The following is a 15,505-nucleotide window of genomic DNA, read 5'->3' on the forward strand; positions in this document are numbered from 1 at the left end:
AATTTTTTTCCCTTCCGGGCTGTCCCCCCCTCTCTCTCTCTCTCTCTCTCCGCTATCCGCCGTCCGATCTCCCTGCCGGGATCCACGATCTCTCCGACCTCCCGCAAGGGATTCACTGCACGATCCTTGCCGGTGTGAGATCTGGCGAGGATCTCTTGGCCACCGCCTCGCCCCCGCCTCTCTCTCTCCTATCCCGCCTCGTTCTCTCTCTCCGATCCCGCCGATCTCTCTCCGATCTCTCTCCGATCTTCCTGCCGGGATCCGCATCTCTCCTCTCTCCTTTATCGCTTTTCTCCCTCTCGGCGCACCCTTCCCTTCCTCTGCTCCGTTCATCGAAACCCCCTCACATCGCCTCCTCCTCAGCCGCCATCGTCATCGTCGTCGCCGCTGCCTCCTCCTCCTTCGACGAGCTCGATTCCGAGGGTGACTCCCCTCGCGGCTCCTCCAAGGTGAGCATTAGCAATTCCTCCCTTTGGATTCTCCGCCTTCGTTTCCTGGCACTCCCAAATCCCTTAACCAAATCCCGCCTCTCCTACCTCGCCTTCTCCCGCTGGCTCCGCCTCAGCCTCTCCGTCGGCGCAGCGCCACTTCCCCTTCGCCCCGCGTGTCCCCCGAATCCCCCCTTAGTACTCCCCAACCCCATCTCTCTCTTTCGCATTTTTTTGTTCTTCGTCGAGGACTCTTATCGAACGGGTTGTGGGCGTGTAGGTGTCGCCCAAGGAAGTGCCCACGCACAAGAATTTCGGGTTGCCGCTTAACTCCTACATACTCCACAACCTGGCGCACGTGGAGCTCAACGCCATCAACCTCGCGTGGGACACCGTGGCGCGGTTCGTGCCGCTGCGCGACATGCTCGGCGACGAGTTCTTCACCGACTTCGCCCGCGTAGCCAACGACGAGAGCCGCCACTTCGCCCGGTGCTCCCAGAGGCTTGCCGAGCTCGGATTCAGGTGAGAAGCTACTATTTTAGTTGGAACAAATTAGGTGTTTGGATTGAAAATGTATGAATCATTGTAGTTTGATGTTTTGCATTCTATTTATTTGAAACTTAATTAATCTAGCTTATATATATTGCAAAATTAATTTGCTTTTCGGGCCACCTAAGTTAAAGTGGTGGGGGGAAAGCTTGGTGTTCTTTTCCATTTTGAGCCAAATTTACTTCGTAAGGTTCAAATTTTTGTTTTCCTTTTAGTGCAATGTTCAAACAATAGTATTTATCTTTTCCTCCACGTTCAAATTTTTGTTTTTCTCTTACTCTGCTCCTTTATGATCATTAAGCATTAGTAGCCTTTCTATCAAACTTTTCAGAAATTAAAATGCCAGTGAACCTTATTATTCTTGACATTTATCATTTTCTGCTATTCGACCAGTTCTTCCAGTGAATGGAAACAATAACTGTGTCAAATTAGCTATGAACGAATAATGTAGTTTTTCTATCATAAAGCAGTAACAGCTATTTCAATAAACAGACATCTTGCTTTTCGTTAGTATCAGTTAGATAAGCAAAAATCATAAAACTATGAATAATTATAATCAATTATGGAAAGGATTCGCGGTGCGATCTTCTCTGCGATCTGCGCTCTCTCCGACCTCCTGCCGGGATCCGCAACGGGATCTTCGTCGATGGGGATCTGATCTTCTTCTCCTCCTCCCCTTCCTATTGCGCGATCGATCAAAGAAGCTCGCGAGCCTCTGCTCCCTCTCTCTGGTGCCCATGCCCTATTCGGCGAAATATCCGAGTTGACCGCAGGGTGCTCTGCGGGCATCGAAGAGATAGGGCGCGGCGCGGGGAGATCGACGCATCCTCTTCCTTCAAATCACTGAATCCTATCGTATGACCCTTAAATCTCCGTTCTTCACTAAAATTAAACTTAATTCGTGTCAATTTTTTATTTTTTAAATAATTTGGTTCTCAATTTAGGGTGGCGAAGAGGTTTATGTTGGTGGATTCGGTGGGTTTCTTCCCCTCCCGGCCACACAGGTTTTTTAGTTTTACATTATTCCCCCAATTTTGTTCTTTTTTTTCAAAATAAAAATAAATAAATAACACAATATTTGAACTCAAATTTTAATCTGAAATAGTAACAGAGGGCATCAATGAGCTTCGAACTCGCACCTACGAATGCAAAGGCGACGCTGACAACGACAATGACACCGCCAAAGTAGTGAATCCTTTTATCGTTATCCTCATTTTTTTTTAGAAGCACTAATCAAATTTTTTTTATTTTACAATTTATGAACTATTATATCAGAAAATTCTATTTATATATTATAAAATTTATAATTAAATATTTGTATTTAAATTGTCCGCAGCAAAGCGCGGGTACTACACTTGTAAATACATGAAACGTGGGCCTTCAGAATCTAACGTGGCGTTTTCTCCTTCTTTTCGATTTTTTTTTTGCTATCCGCCTTTCTCCCTGCCTCTCTTTCTCCAATCCCGCATCTCTCTCTCTCTCTCTCCGATCCCGCCTCTTTCTCTTCGATCTCTCTCTGATTTTCCCACTGGGATCCGCGCTCTCTCTCTCCGATCCCGCCTCTCTCTCTCTCTCCGATCTCTCTCCGATTTCTCCAACGGGATCCGCACTCTTTCCGACCTCCCACCGGGATCCGCGGCGCGATCTTCGCCGGTAGGGGATCTACCGAGATTTTCTTCCGGCGTTCTCTTTCCTCCTTTCTCCTCTTTTCTTCCCCCATCTGTCTTTCGATCTCTCACTGATCTCCCCGCTGGGATCCGCGCTCTCTTCGACCTCCCCCTGCCTGGCGAAGAGGGCGAGGCTAGAGTAAGGGAAGGGGGGAGACGGGGCTAACGCGCTCGCGAGCAAAGGGGCTGGTGGTCGAGGGAGAGCGAGGGGTGGGGGTGGAGGAGGTGCACATGGCGGTGCCGTCGCCGAGATCCGCACACTCTCCAATCTCATGCCGGGATTTGCGGTATGATCTTTGCCGGCACCACGCCCTCTCCGCGCTCTCTCCCTGACGCCATGGATATGCGCAGAGGGCACCGCGCCCTCTCTCTGGCATCGCGCTGCGCCCTCTCCCTCGCCGGTACCGTGCCACGCCCTCTCCCTCGCCGGCACCGCGCCGCGCCTTCTCCCTCGCCGGCACCACGCCCTCTCCGCGCCCTCTCCCTGGCGCCGGGATTTGCGGCGTGATCTTCGCTGGCACCCCCTCTCCCTGGCGCCCTCTCCAACCTCCCGCTCACGAGCCCCCATGCCCTCTCCCTCGCGCCCATGCCCTGTTCGACAAAATGCCGAGCCAATCATGGGGCTCTCCGCGGGCATCGGAGATGTGGGCGCTGAGCTGGGATGGGCCTTGGGCAAGGATCCGTTGCCGGAGGCAGCGACGCGGTGGCGCAATACACGTCGTACGATCCCATCGATGGCGGCAACGTCACTGCCTCGGCGAGCTCCGCAGTGGAGCTCGGCCTCTTCGCCCGAGCAATTGACCACAGGGGAGGCGAGATCCACACATCTTTCTCCTTCAAATCGCTCAATCCCATTGTACGACCCTCAAATCCCCAATTCCCACTAAAATTTAACCTAATTCGCGTCAATTTTTTAGTTTTTTTTTATAATTTGGTGCTTAATTTAGGGCGGTGAAGGGGTTTATGCTAGTGCATTCGATGGGTTTCTTCCCCTCTCAGCCACGCAGGTTTTTTTTTCTTTTTTTTTTCCATTAATCCCCCAATTGCGCATTCTAATGTTGCATTGCTCTATTTGCTCCTAAGCTCTTTATTGAGTTTTATTTTGGCCATTAATTTTTAAATCGCATCATCTAATGCTCATGAATTTGCATAAATTATTGATTCATGGTGAATCAAAGCATTCTCTTACTTTATAAGGCTTTTTGTCCATTGATGATCTTCAGAGTGATCTCAACATATGCATCAGAAATGTTAAGATTGAACCATATGGCCAATTTTGGAGTGGTATTAATAACTGACGTATACTCTTTTTCAGGCAAAATGTATTGCTTTGCTGGTCTTGATTTCATGGGCTGTAGACTTTGTGGTTCATGACTATATTCTCATGCCTTTTTTTAGATAGGTAATACTTTGATGTCACCGATTGTTTCTAGAGCAAGTGGCAAAGGACTTGGTGGTTTGTACCCGAGATCTAAGTTCGAATTTTAGTTGATTCACATTTCTAGCTAAGTTTATTTCTAAATGAAATAAACGAAGCGTGTAGCGTATTACCTATCTCTCAAAAAAAAAAATTTACTTTGATGTCTATCGGTATGAGATGTATATTTTTTATGCTATCATTTTGCAACACACCTACTGTGCTTTTCTGGATGTTCAGAATTTTCAATATCTTTAGAGAGAACAATAAGCTGTAGGAAAGAAAAAGGAAAAAAAAATAATCTGTAGGACTCTATTAAATATTTGATGCGGTCCTTTGTGATAATTCTATTTAGCATTAAGCTACCTAATTATTAGCTGTTGTCTGTTGCTTTGTTATAAAATTTTTATTTCCTTGCAATCATACCAACAAACATCAAATAAATGCTAATATGCAGTTCATATGAAAACTGAAAAGAGAATATCTCTCTATATTTGTTATGAAATAATAAATGACACTCGAGCATTTTTTTTTTTAGGATCGCTGACTAAATTTTTTTATTTTAGCATTTGTGAACTATTATATCAAAAAAATTTATTTATATATTATAAAATTTCTAATTAAATATTTGCGTCAAAATTATCCGCGGTGAAGCGCCGGTACTACACTCGTATTGATTATTGAATACACACATTACATTTTAAATTAGCTAATTAATTATAAAATAAATGAATTAGTTATGTTACGCCCCGGGACCGATGCCAATTTGGCCCGACCCGAGCACGTCAAACAGACGCCGAACGGACAGAGTTTTCCCTGTCCGCCCAAGACTCATCACATGTACGTTTTCATCAATAGAGAAAAGCACTAGCGGAAACATACACAAACGGCTTACACGAGGGTAAGCAATAGCCATTAGTGAAAGAAAGAAAAACTAAACATTTATAAGTACTATGATTCGTTTTTGATCATATACATTGCATTCATCTTGTTCATTTTCGAATTCCTTACATGTCATTTCATCATTTCTTTCTTACATCACATTTACCTCAAAATACACATTACATTCTTTTCTTTACATTACTAGTCATCAAATACAAGAGATGAACATAGGGTAGCCACTATCAAAATGTAAACCCAACTCAACCCTGGTGGCCTCTGTCTAAGGCGCGATACCTTTACCTCGGTCACTCGTCGGCTCGCTCGGTCCCGGCTCTGTGAAAATAGTGGGGTGAGAACTACAACAAAGTTCCCAGTGGGTTCGGTCTCAACATCACCGACTTTCCCACTAGGACTAACTCAGGCATAATAGAAAGAATAAGCTGCATATAGTAACCAATCTATGCATAATGCTAATATGCCTGAACAAAAGCAGAAATATGCTCAACATTAAATAAATGCAGATTATGCAATTCTTTATTCTTTTCACTTTACTCTTTGTTCTTGTTCTTTGCACTTTGTTCTTTGCTCTTTGTTCTTTAATCTCAAGGCTAACCCGGGGGTATCGCCACATTAACTTGCTTCACATTAAGTCCATCATCGCAGGAACTCACCCGCTAGGACCGTCCTTCGGGTTTACTCCAACCCGTGATGCATAACTCCGGAGCGCATCGCCCGAGGGGGAGCGACCGCCCTCGAGCACGGAACTCATAGCAAGTATGATCGAATCCTTAACTCAAAGGATTGTATGTTCAATCTTGACTTTACACTAACTCTAGTGTTCTTTATTTCACTTTATGTTGCCACTCTAGCAATCGTTGTTCTTTACTTTTTCTTTTACTTTTGCTAACTCTAGCAATTATATTCTTTACATTCTTTGCTTTTGGCTACCTCTGGCACTTCGTGTTCTTTACTCCCCACATTACTTTAACTCTAAACATTGTCATTTTCATCATTCTTTACATCACGTTAGCTCTTTGCATCACACTAACTCTAGTGTCTCTTTACTTTACATTTTCAAATGCCACTCGATCTATGTCATTGTGTCACTCTGTTCTTTTGCTCATTTTGGGTGCTCACTTTTCTCTCATGCATACACATAGGGTTTTTACATTCATAAGGTTCTCATTCATCATATTATGCAAGTTGTACTCACAAACATGCATCATTACATTTTCATCATTACTTTACCCTAAAATGCGTGCAACAATTATGTAACATATGCTCAATTGAATGACACATTAGGTATAGAGAGAAGTTCAATGAGTTTGAGAAGCACCACCCACCTCGTAGGCTTTCAAAGGTGCTCCGATGATTTTCTTGGGATTTTTAGACTCTTCGTTCTTTACCTGCGGCATAACGAAGCCAAATTATGCTTATTTGGCCATAACTTTACATTGGCTTTTCGTAACGTAAATCCGAACGCACCAACGCGTCGGAAATACCCCCAATTAGGTTTCTAGAGGGTCAATTGCACTTAGAAATCCCTATGAGCAAAAGCCCCAATTTGGTGCCCTAGCTCCAATACATGTATCAAACCTAGGGTTTGATCTCAAAGAGAAACAAAAGTAGCTTCATTATACTCTAAAAAGTCCATTAAAATCATTCCTAACTCATTCCAAACCCTAGTTTGGATTTCACCATGAGAGGAGTCAAGCTCTCCTTCAAGCTTTACCACACACACTAAGCACATGGTCTTGATCTCAAAAGAAGCAAAAGAAAAGCTTCAAAGACTCTAAAGGCCCTATAAAAACCATCTTTACTCTAATCCAAACCCTAGTTTGGAATTTAACATGAGAAGGGGCAAGACTTACCTCTAAGTTTGCTCATTTCTTGCTTTAGAGAGGAAGAAGATGAAGTTGCTTTACTTCAATAGCTTCTTCTCCACTTTCTTTTTCTTCTTTTCCTTCCTTTCTTTCTTTCTTCTTCTTCTCCTTTGCCTTCTAGAGAGAGAGAGGGAGAGAGATGAGTTTGAGTGTGAGGGAGTGAGAGGGAGAGGCTCTCACAGCCCTAAACATGACCCACATAATGCATTTTTGCAGATAAGTCCCTCAGCTTTTATCTCATTACACTGCCCGAACTGGGCGGTTCGCGCAGCCGGGGATCGGTCTCTCCTTCAGGGACCGGTTCCCGAAGGGTCTCCCCGCGCAGCCAGAGCTGCTGCGCGCAGGGCAACCGGTCTCTCTTAGGGGGACCGGTCTCTCGGGGACCGGTCTCTCGGACAGGGACCGGTTCCCGAGAGCTACCTTCTCAGGACTTAGCCGATTTTTCGGCTGTCTCATTTCATACGCGTTCGGGAACCGGTCTCTCCCACCAGGGACCGGTCCTCGAGAGCTGAAAATCTGCAGTTTTGCAGAATTTGATTCTTTAGCTCTCGAAAACCTTCCACAACACACTTTTGATCGTTTTAACACCTTCGGACTTTCCGAAGTGTACCGTCCTCGCACTTTAGTCAATTTGACTAAAGTTCGATATTTAGTTTCCGAATTTTCGGTATATTACAAGTTATTGCATTATTTAAGCAATAGATAATTACTTAAATATATTAATTAGATTAATTAATATTTTAATATCATAATTAGAATTAAATTTAGATTTTAATTAAACTTTTCTTTATTTGGGAATAATAAGCTTGTTCCAAAAAAGAGACGGAACAGCGATTTCAATATTATACCAGCTTATTCTCCAACAAAAAAAAAAAAACTGTTGTTCCTAATTTTTTATTAAAATAATGTTTTGATATAAAAAAAAATAAAGACTTATTTCGGTCTTTATAGTTTACTAGTTACGGACCCGCGCGATGCGGCGGGAAGAAATTATCACAGTAAATTATTAGAATTTTAAAATTTGATTGTATACAAAAAAAATAAGATATAAAAGAATAGTAAAAAGATTGGTACACAATTCTTATAAGATATACAAATTATTTGGTTTCAATTTTAAAAAAAGGACGTATTTGTACATACTCTTTGATTGTTTTTTATTTATGAAGAAAATTATCACAATAATGAAATTGATAAAACAGACCCGCGGTATGTTGCGAAAAGATAATATTTGAATTACTTGCAAATTAAATATATTTTTTTTAAAAAATATAATTTTCAGAACACACAAAAACATATAATCTACAAAATATAAAATATACTAAAACTATTTAGAAAAGAAACATAATACCATGGATAAAAGGTATATAGAATCAAAATCCAGCATAAATATTAAAAATAAAAGTTAATATAAGATAAATTGTTTGTACAATAATTAAGAAATAACGAAATTCTGGTCTGTAACTGTGATGACTGGCAAAGAGAAGTACCGACGTCGGGTCTTCATCAGAATCCCCTATATATATATATATATAATCAGCATCAGAAACCTCATCGCTCTTCATCTTCTGATTCAGAATGGTTGACACAACAAGAAAAAAATAAAAAAAGAATGTATATGGGATACCACATATCTACTTGAATTTTGATATCACAAAAAATACACAAAAACCAAAATAGCCTGTAAAGTCAATTATTTCAAAAACTTTGTCACACCATAAAACAAATGACTAAGGTGGGCATCTTATCAGAAGAAATAAAATCATCATAGCCCAAACAAACAAATAAACCATCAAAAAAATATTTAGTTTAAAGAAAAAAGTTTAATTATACTCAAAAATATTACTGCAAACAGCCAATCAAAAACAACACTTAACTAAAAAGCCAATAAAAAAAAAATATAGGGCTCAGAATTAATCAGCTATCAAGCTTGAAACTGCTCCAATTTCAGCATCACAAATAATACAGCACAAACAAAATAGCTAGTAACCGCAAATGATTCAACCCTTCGAAATAAACAAATTGTACCAACTGGTTGGCCACACGGTAGCTCATCCATAGTCACGTACTAATTATCAATGGGAGTATCCAATCGCAGAAGAAGCGGAATCATCACAGCCCAAACAAAGTAAGATAATATAGCAAAAAGCATTTAATCTAAAGCAGCAAAATTTATTATAGTGTAAAACGTAACAATCATGCAAATAACCAGTCACAGACCATCAAACCTGTCTACAAATTTAAAAACCGACAACTTGCAAATGCCTATCAACAATCACCAAGCAATAGTACTTTGCGTAAATAATAGAACAAATCCAAACAAAAGAAAAGCCCGATTTTCAAAAAAGTACCAACAAATACCTCAGACGCAAAGGAAACAACGCTGGATTACAGATTTGAAAGAAGATAAAAGCTAAAAATATAGAAAAGCATCGACAACAAATTACCTCTCTTTGGCGGAGTGCTGCTTCCGTCCTGCAAATTAATTCTTTAAAATTTCAATGAGTTAAAAAGAGAAAAAGTTGTGATTGAAATTAACCAAAAAGAAAAAGCCTGTCCCAACTTGCTTAATAACAGAGCTTCTAAAGATACTTCTTCTCCGAGAGCAGCGACCTGAATCACCAAATATTAACAATTGCAAGGATCAAATTTGTATAATAGACTATCATGTATAAACTGCAAAAGAGTAAAGATAAAAGACTATTCTTATTTCCATAAAAAATAAAAGCTAAGGCAATGAGTTCTTACTCAAGAAAAAAATTTTCTACCAGTACAGAGGAATGCTCAGGTACTGACATAAAAAAAAACATTTATTATATAGTAAAATAAACTGAGCTGCATTAGAAGCTAACATGTTTCTCAAGCTCCTTGGCGCGTGCCTTTGCTTCCTCACATCTTTCTTCAGCATGCAATTAATTCAACTATTCCTTTACATTTTTAATCATAGATGTACTGTAAAACTTTAGCTAGTAAGGAGGTGAATACCCCACCTTCATATCTTCGTTCTCTTCCAATATATTCAAATCTACGGCATATGTTTCAGCATAGAAGCACTGAGGATAATCCAAATGGACAAACAAACATCCAAGCTGAGTGTCCATAGTAAACCATGCAGGAAAGCTCACATTGAAAAATAAAAGCAAATTCTAAAGAAGTCATGGGCCATGATAATTTATGAGATATAATAGAACAAATTTAATAAATATGATACCATTTCAAATAACTCTTCTTTCTTTTTGTCAAAAGAAACCTGCAAGAGAGAAAATGTCGACAATTCTGAAGTTAGCACTTTATAGGGCTCTTGGATACGTGCGCACGCGTGCACACACATCTCTCTTTCTCACTCTGTGTAAATTAGTTTTCGGAAAAGAATATATGAAAATCAGATTTTGCAGGGCTATACAAATACAAATGATTTCACAGGAGCAAACATGTAAATTTCTCTACACTATTTATATATTTTAGGTTGCTCACTTATAAAATATTCACAGATGAATAGTATCGACCAAATTGAATACTAATGGGAAATCATATATGTTGACGTCGTCGAACTAATCTGCTTAGTTACTTTTTCCAGCATCAAAGAAATTCAAGTAAGGTAATCAACTAAAAATAAGAATACAACCTTGCCATAATCCTCAATTACAACTCTACTGGTGATTTTACTGAACCAGCGGAGTCCTGTTAAAGAGATGTTTTAAGGAATAACATCACCTTAGTCAGGACAAGCTGTTTATTATTCAAGATCTCATGTTGTATAATTACTGGAAAACCTGGAATAGCAAAAGATGATTCTTTATGTACAGGGGCCTGTAATAGAAGATGCAGTCATTGATTAAAGAAAACCAACTTCCACACACAAATTTCTTCGGAGGTTAAGTGCTTAGCAAACCATTATTGCCATAATGAGAATGGCCGCAATCGACAAAATTTTAAATTTAAAAAATCCAACAAAAACAATCCACAAAAGTTTAAATATCGAGTGCAAATATAAATGCATGACTCACAGATGTTGTTCCTTCCAATGAAGCCGAAGCGCTTGTAGAGGACAAATTCCCTGCTACGAATGAGCCACCTTTTCCAAAATCCTTCTGAAGATTATGCCCTTCAGCTGGCACACAACCCCTTGAGGACTTTATTTCGTGGAAGATAACTTGAGTTTCCAGGCGATGTAAGAATAATAGCCCTCGAGCGACGTCGGTGGCGATGTTGACCCGCATAGCCCAAGAAACAGGTTGCACCCCTCCTGTCATAGACGAACCAAACAATCAAGAACGGGAAACAAAATAATTTTTAACAAAGAAGTCATTACCTCGAGAACAACTTTGGGAGATCACCTGAATCACAGGGAAAAAATCCTAATAAAAAAACACAACGAATTATATGATCCAAATTGAAAATAAAAATTAACAAAATAGCAAGAAAAAAGAAGAAGAAGCGCTCACAGAGAAAGTTAGTAGTGGCGAGGCAGTGGAGGCGACACGGGCCTCTAACGTGGCCACGACTCTCACAGAGGCGGCGATGGCAGCAGCAGAGGAGGAAGAGAGGAGGGCGCATGCATCAACAAAGTGTAAACAGTAAACACAGTAGTAACCAAACATATAGGCAGAATAACTTAGAACGCTCTATGCCTTTGATGTAAGGAAAAAATCACCAAATGTTGAGGTTCAATGAACGAAATAATCAGGAAAAGCACATAATGACTGAACCCAAGCGTTTCCAGGAAACCATATCTAATAGTAACCAACTGACCCCTTTTTTTTCTTTTTTGCAGAATAGGGAAGAGAACTCGCCAAAGCATAAACACAACTATCACTCATATTTTGGTATAGAAAAATACCACTATCATTACAATTACCAAAGCTGCACAAACCACAGGGACAATAAAACTAAAACGATCATGTATTCATGAAACAGAGACAACAAACATAAACAACAGTTATAATACTAATATTCAACATGGAATCTTGCAGTTCAAAGTAGGCTGCAGTAATTTCTTCTCAAATTACATAGCCATAGGATCAAACTGTGATGTCGTTATTAGTATGGCTCATTTGGGTAGTATGGCTCATTTCCGAGCACCCTCACCCGCCCCGGCTCGCACCCGCTAGCCCGCCCGCCCCGGCTCGCGCGTTTCGCCGAGAGGGTTGCCATACCCGGTTAGGATCCCCGATTCAAAGGTTAAATAGATGTTACCACCTCAACTTGTATACTTTCTAAATATATAACAGCGAGCGTAAACATTCATATTTATCTACGTTGCATAAATTGAGGATGAGTGAAAGTATAACCAGTAGCAATATATTCTGGAGACGCATAGCCACCGGTTCCGACCACCTGAGTTGAAACATGCGATTTATCTCCAGCAGGACCATTTCTAGCCAGGCCAAAATCTGATAGTTTTGCTCTAAAATCCTGTAGAATTACTTTCTATATTAGTTTTAACCGAATTTCAATATGTCAAGTGAATTATCTGCAAGTCTCCAAAACTGTACCTAATCAAGAAGGGCATTTGAGGACTTTAAATCACGGAAGATAACTTGAGTATCCAGGCGATGTAAGAATGATAGCCGTTGAGCGACGCCGGTGGCGATGTTGACCCGCATAGCCCAAGAAGTACTCGCCCCTATGGTTCTTCCTCAATCATCAAGAAAAAATAAATCCCGTATCTACTGTATAATGGATCCACTAAGAAAAGAACAAAAAACAATTCCATCACTTGATCTTGCTCTGACTTATAGAGGAGTGCACTCCATTCACATCACAATTTCTTCCAAATCAATCCGTGGACGGGCCTCTCCGGACTTTATGTACAAACAGGAGAACTAATCAAACACTTACGTTAAGCCAACACCTTCGGCGGCGGTGGGTCATCGCGCCTACAGCAGTGAGAGCGTCCCCGGCGGCAGAGACAGCACCATAATTCAACATGAATTCTTGTAATTCAAAGTAGGCAGCACTAAATTTTTCCTCAAATTAGTTCGTCGCATGATCAAAATGTAGTGCCGTTAGTAGCATGGCTCATTTAGTTTCCAATTAATGTGGGGTTGCATAAATTTTGCAATCCATGCCATCCTCCAAACATTAATAGAAACCGTCATCATCGCCGGCATCGTATTCACATATTTTTTTGCTCCAATACCATTGAAGCTCACATCGCTAGCCATGTCTCTACCAGCAAAGTTTTTCTATGGCATGCATTCGTTACGATATTTGTATTAGATGTCACATTCCCAATTCTTGAAAAAGATGTGCCGCTTACCACATGTAGTTCCGTCGCTACATCATGAATTTTTTCCTCAGCCTATGCATTTGGCATTTCCATATCTTGTACACCAAATGTTTCTTTTATCCTGTCAAATTCAATTTGTGAATATTTGTGTGCCGATCAAGAATGCACAAAGTAAGAAAAAATCCAGGAAAAAGTATAGCAATAAAATAGGGAAAAAATTTGGACCTCGAAGCACAAACTCTCCAAAAATGTAATAGATAATCATGACAGAGTTCTAGATTTTTTGGAATGTTGATCAATTTAAATTTAAAGCATATGGAATGCAAAGCTAACCTACATAACGAAGATGCTTGGCAATCAGTATTAAACACCATGTTTTCAAGTTTCAGCTTAACTACTAAAACTATAGGATTAACAACTAATATACATAATGAAGATCCTCAGTAATCAGTACTAAACACCATGTAATCAGTACTAAACACCATGTTTCCAAGGTTCATCTGAACTACTAAAACTGATATATTACAATAAACAAAATCGACAACTGGTATTAAAGTATTAAATCAATATCTTATATTACAGCCGTTACAACTAAACTTAAGTTGATGCCTATCTCAAACTCAAGTTGATGCCTAGTATATGTCAAGATGAAGCAAGCAGGGACATTTAGGAAATTCATAGTATGGTCATCAAGCTCCAATACAGCAAACTCCATTCTCATATTTGAATAGCTCAATCGAGCAGGATCAAAACAATAAGCAAAGACAGTGTGGTACAAAACAAGCACTCAATATCTCCTCAATCATCAAGAAAAAACAAATCCTGTATCTACTGTATAATGGATCCACTAAGAAAAGAACAAAAAACAATTCCATCACTTGATCTTGCTCTGACTAATAGAGGAGTGCACTCCATTTACATCACAATTTCTTCCAAATCAATACGTGGACGGGCCTCTCCGGACTCTATGTACAAACAGGAGAACTAATCAAACACTTACGTTAAGCCAACACCTTCGGCGGCGGCAGGTCATCGCGCCTACCGCGGTGAGAGCGGCCCCGGCGGCGCCGTCCACGTCGAGCACGGCCCTCGCAGCTGGCGACCACCACCCCCTCCTCCCCGCGGCAGTGGCGCAGCCGCCGAGCGCCGCCGCGGGCGCCTCCGACGAGGAGAGGGCGGTTGTAGGACACGAGCGTGGCGGGGTTAGCGAAGGAGGAGGATGAGGAGCAACCCCGACGCGGCGGGGCTTGGGGGCTTGGGCACGGTCGCCATGTACCACTACCTCGAGGAGGCGATGAAGGGACAAAATAAGACGAATTGTGTGGACGGAAAGAGAAAGAAGAGGATAGAGGAGAGAGAGAGATGAGGGTGAGGCATGAAGGGAAAAAAAAATTGAGGGTACTTGCAGTATGGGAGAGGGGTATGGAGGGGGAGAGGTACGGTGCCGAGGAAGGACATCAGCATGACGCATCTATCCCGCCCGCCATGCCCGCTGACACCCCAACGGAGGATCTAGAGGGGAGAGAAGATACCACCACTCGTCCACAACCCGTACGGAAGGTGCAGCAGGGAAAGAGAAGATCGCCATCTGGCTGCGAAGCGAGGACGTCAGCATGACGCGACCGACTCTCCCGCCATGCCGCCGACAATCCTACCCGAGATCGGACCCCCCAGCATGACGCGACCAACAATTCATAAGGAGCGAGAGCGGACAGTGAGAGGAGCGAGAGAGGAAAGGGAAAGATGTCCTCGTGATTAGACGCGTGAGAGAGCCCTCAAACCCAACACATTAAAGGGGAAAATAAAATATTGGGAAAATACCGCCCCGCACTAGCTCGCGTCCGCGTTGGCTCGCATCCGCGCCGATGCCCACTTGCTCGCGCCACCTCGCGTCCCCCATCCGCGCCGTCCCGCTCGCCCACCTGCCCCTGCTCACGCCCCGTCAGCTGCGCCAGACCCGCGCCGAGGCCTGCCGGCCGCCCGCTCGCCCTGCTCGCGCCGATCGCGCCGATCGCGGAGAGGCCCGCTCGCCCACCTGGCCCTGCTCACGCCCGCTCGCCCGCGCCAGGCACCGATGGCGGACCGCTCGCGCCGACTGCGCCGATCGCGGGGAGGCCTGCCGTACCATCTTTGGTTCGCCCACGCCAGACTCGCGCCGAGGCCTGCCGCTCGCGCCGATCGAGGACCGCCCGCGCCGACCGCGCCGATCGCTGGGAGGGCTGCTGGCTCGCCCACGCCAGACCCACGCCGAACGCGCCGATCACGCCGATCACGGACCGCCCGCGCCGAACGCCCCGAGGGCTGCCGTACCATCTTTGGTTTCCCAATTCAAAGAGAGAGAGAGAGCGGTAGAAAAGTGGGAACAAAAAAACTCAAAACAAAGAGAGAGAAAGAGAGAGAGAGAGAGAGAGAGAGAGAGGAGTGGGGCCCACAGGGGAAAAAAGCCCAAA

General features: G+C 42.5%; 3 protein-coding genes across 7 annotated transcripts; all 3 read right to left on the reverse strand.

Moving 5' to 3' along the window:
- Positions 1–2,639: 2,639 nt before the first annotated feature.
- On the reverse strand, positions 2,640–3,281 carry LOC109704437 (oleosin-B6-like). The gene has a single exon (XM_020225168.1). The coding sequence runs from the start codon at positions 3,279–3,281 to the stop codon at positions 2,640–2,642; it is 642 nt and encodes a 213-aa protein (XP_020080757.1).
- A 4,845-nt stretch (positions 3,282–8,126) lies between these two features.
- On the reverse strand, positions 8,127–12,234 carry LOC109704439. The gene is made up of 9 exons (XM_020225175.1): positions 12,115–12,234; positions 11,269–11,378; positions 11,136–11,181; positions 10,831–11,069; positions 10,035–10,073; positions 9,814–9,912; positions 9,387–9,436; positions 9,271–9,298; positions 8,127–8,391 (listed from the first exon to the last, which is right to left on the reverse strand). The coding sequence occupies exons 4-9, from the start codon at positions 11,041–11,043 to the stop codon at positions 8,197–8,199; spliced, it is 624 nt and encodes a 207-aa protein (XP_020080764.1). The 5' UTR covers positions 11,044–11,069; positions 11,136–11,181; positions 11,269–11,378; positions 12,115–12,234; the 3' UTR covers positions 8,127–8,196.
- A 113-nt stretch (positions 12,235–12,347) lies between these two features.
- LOC109704438 lies at positions 12,348–14,878 on the reverse strand. 5 transcript variants are annotated; one of them, XM_020225173.1, is made up of 3 exons: positions 14,496–14,849; positions 14,056–14,333; positions 12,539–13,176 (listed from the first exon to the last, which is right to left on the reverse strand). In XM_020225173.1, exons 1-3 carry the CDS (start codon positions 14,524–14,526, stop codon positions 13,123–13,125), a joined length of 363 nt encoding a protein of 120 aa, XP_020080762.1. In that variant the 5' UTR covers positions 14,527–14,849; the 3' UTR covers positions 12,539–13,122. The 5 variants fall into 5 exon arrangements, with proteins under 5 accessions (XP_020080759.1, XP_020080762.1, XP_020080761.1 ...); XM_020225172.1 differs by having other exon boundaries at positions 14,462–14,847; XM_020225174.1 differs by having other exon boundaries at positions 14,458–14,847.
- Between the last annotated feature and the right edge of the window lie 627 nt (positions 14,879–15,505).

The sequence above is a fragment of the Ananas comosus genome, unplaced genomic scaffold, assembly GCF_001540865.1.
Source record: "Ananas comosus cultivar F153 unplaced genomic scaffold, ASM154086v1, whole genome shotgun sequence".
In the NCBI taxonomy this organism is placed as follows: domain Eukaryota; kingdom Viridiplantae; phylum Streptophyta; class Magnoliopsida; order Poales; family Bromeliaceae; genus Ananas; species Ananas comosus.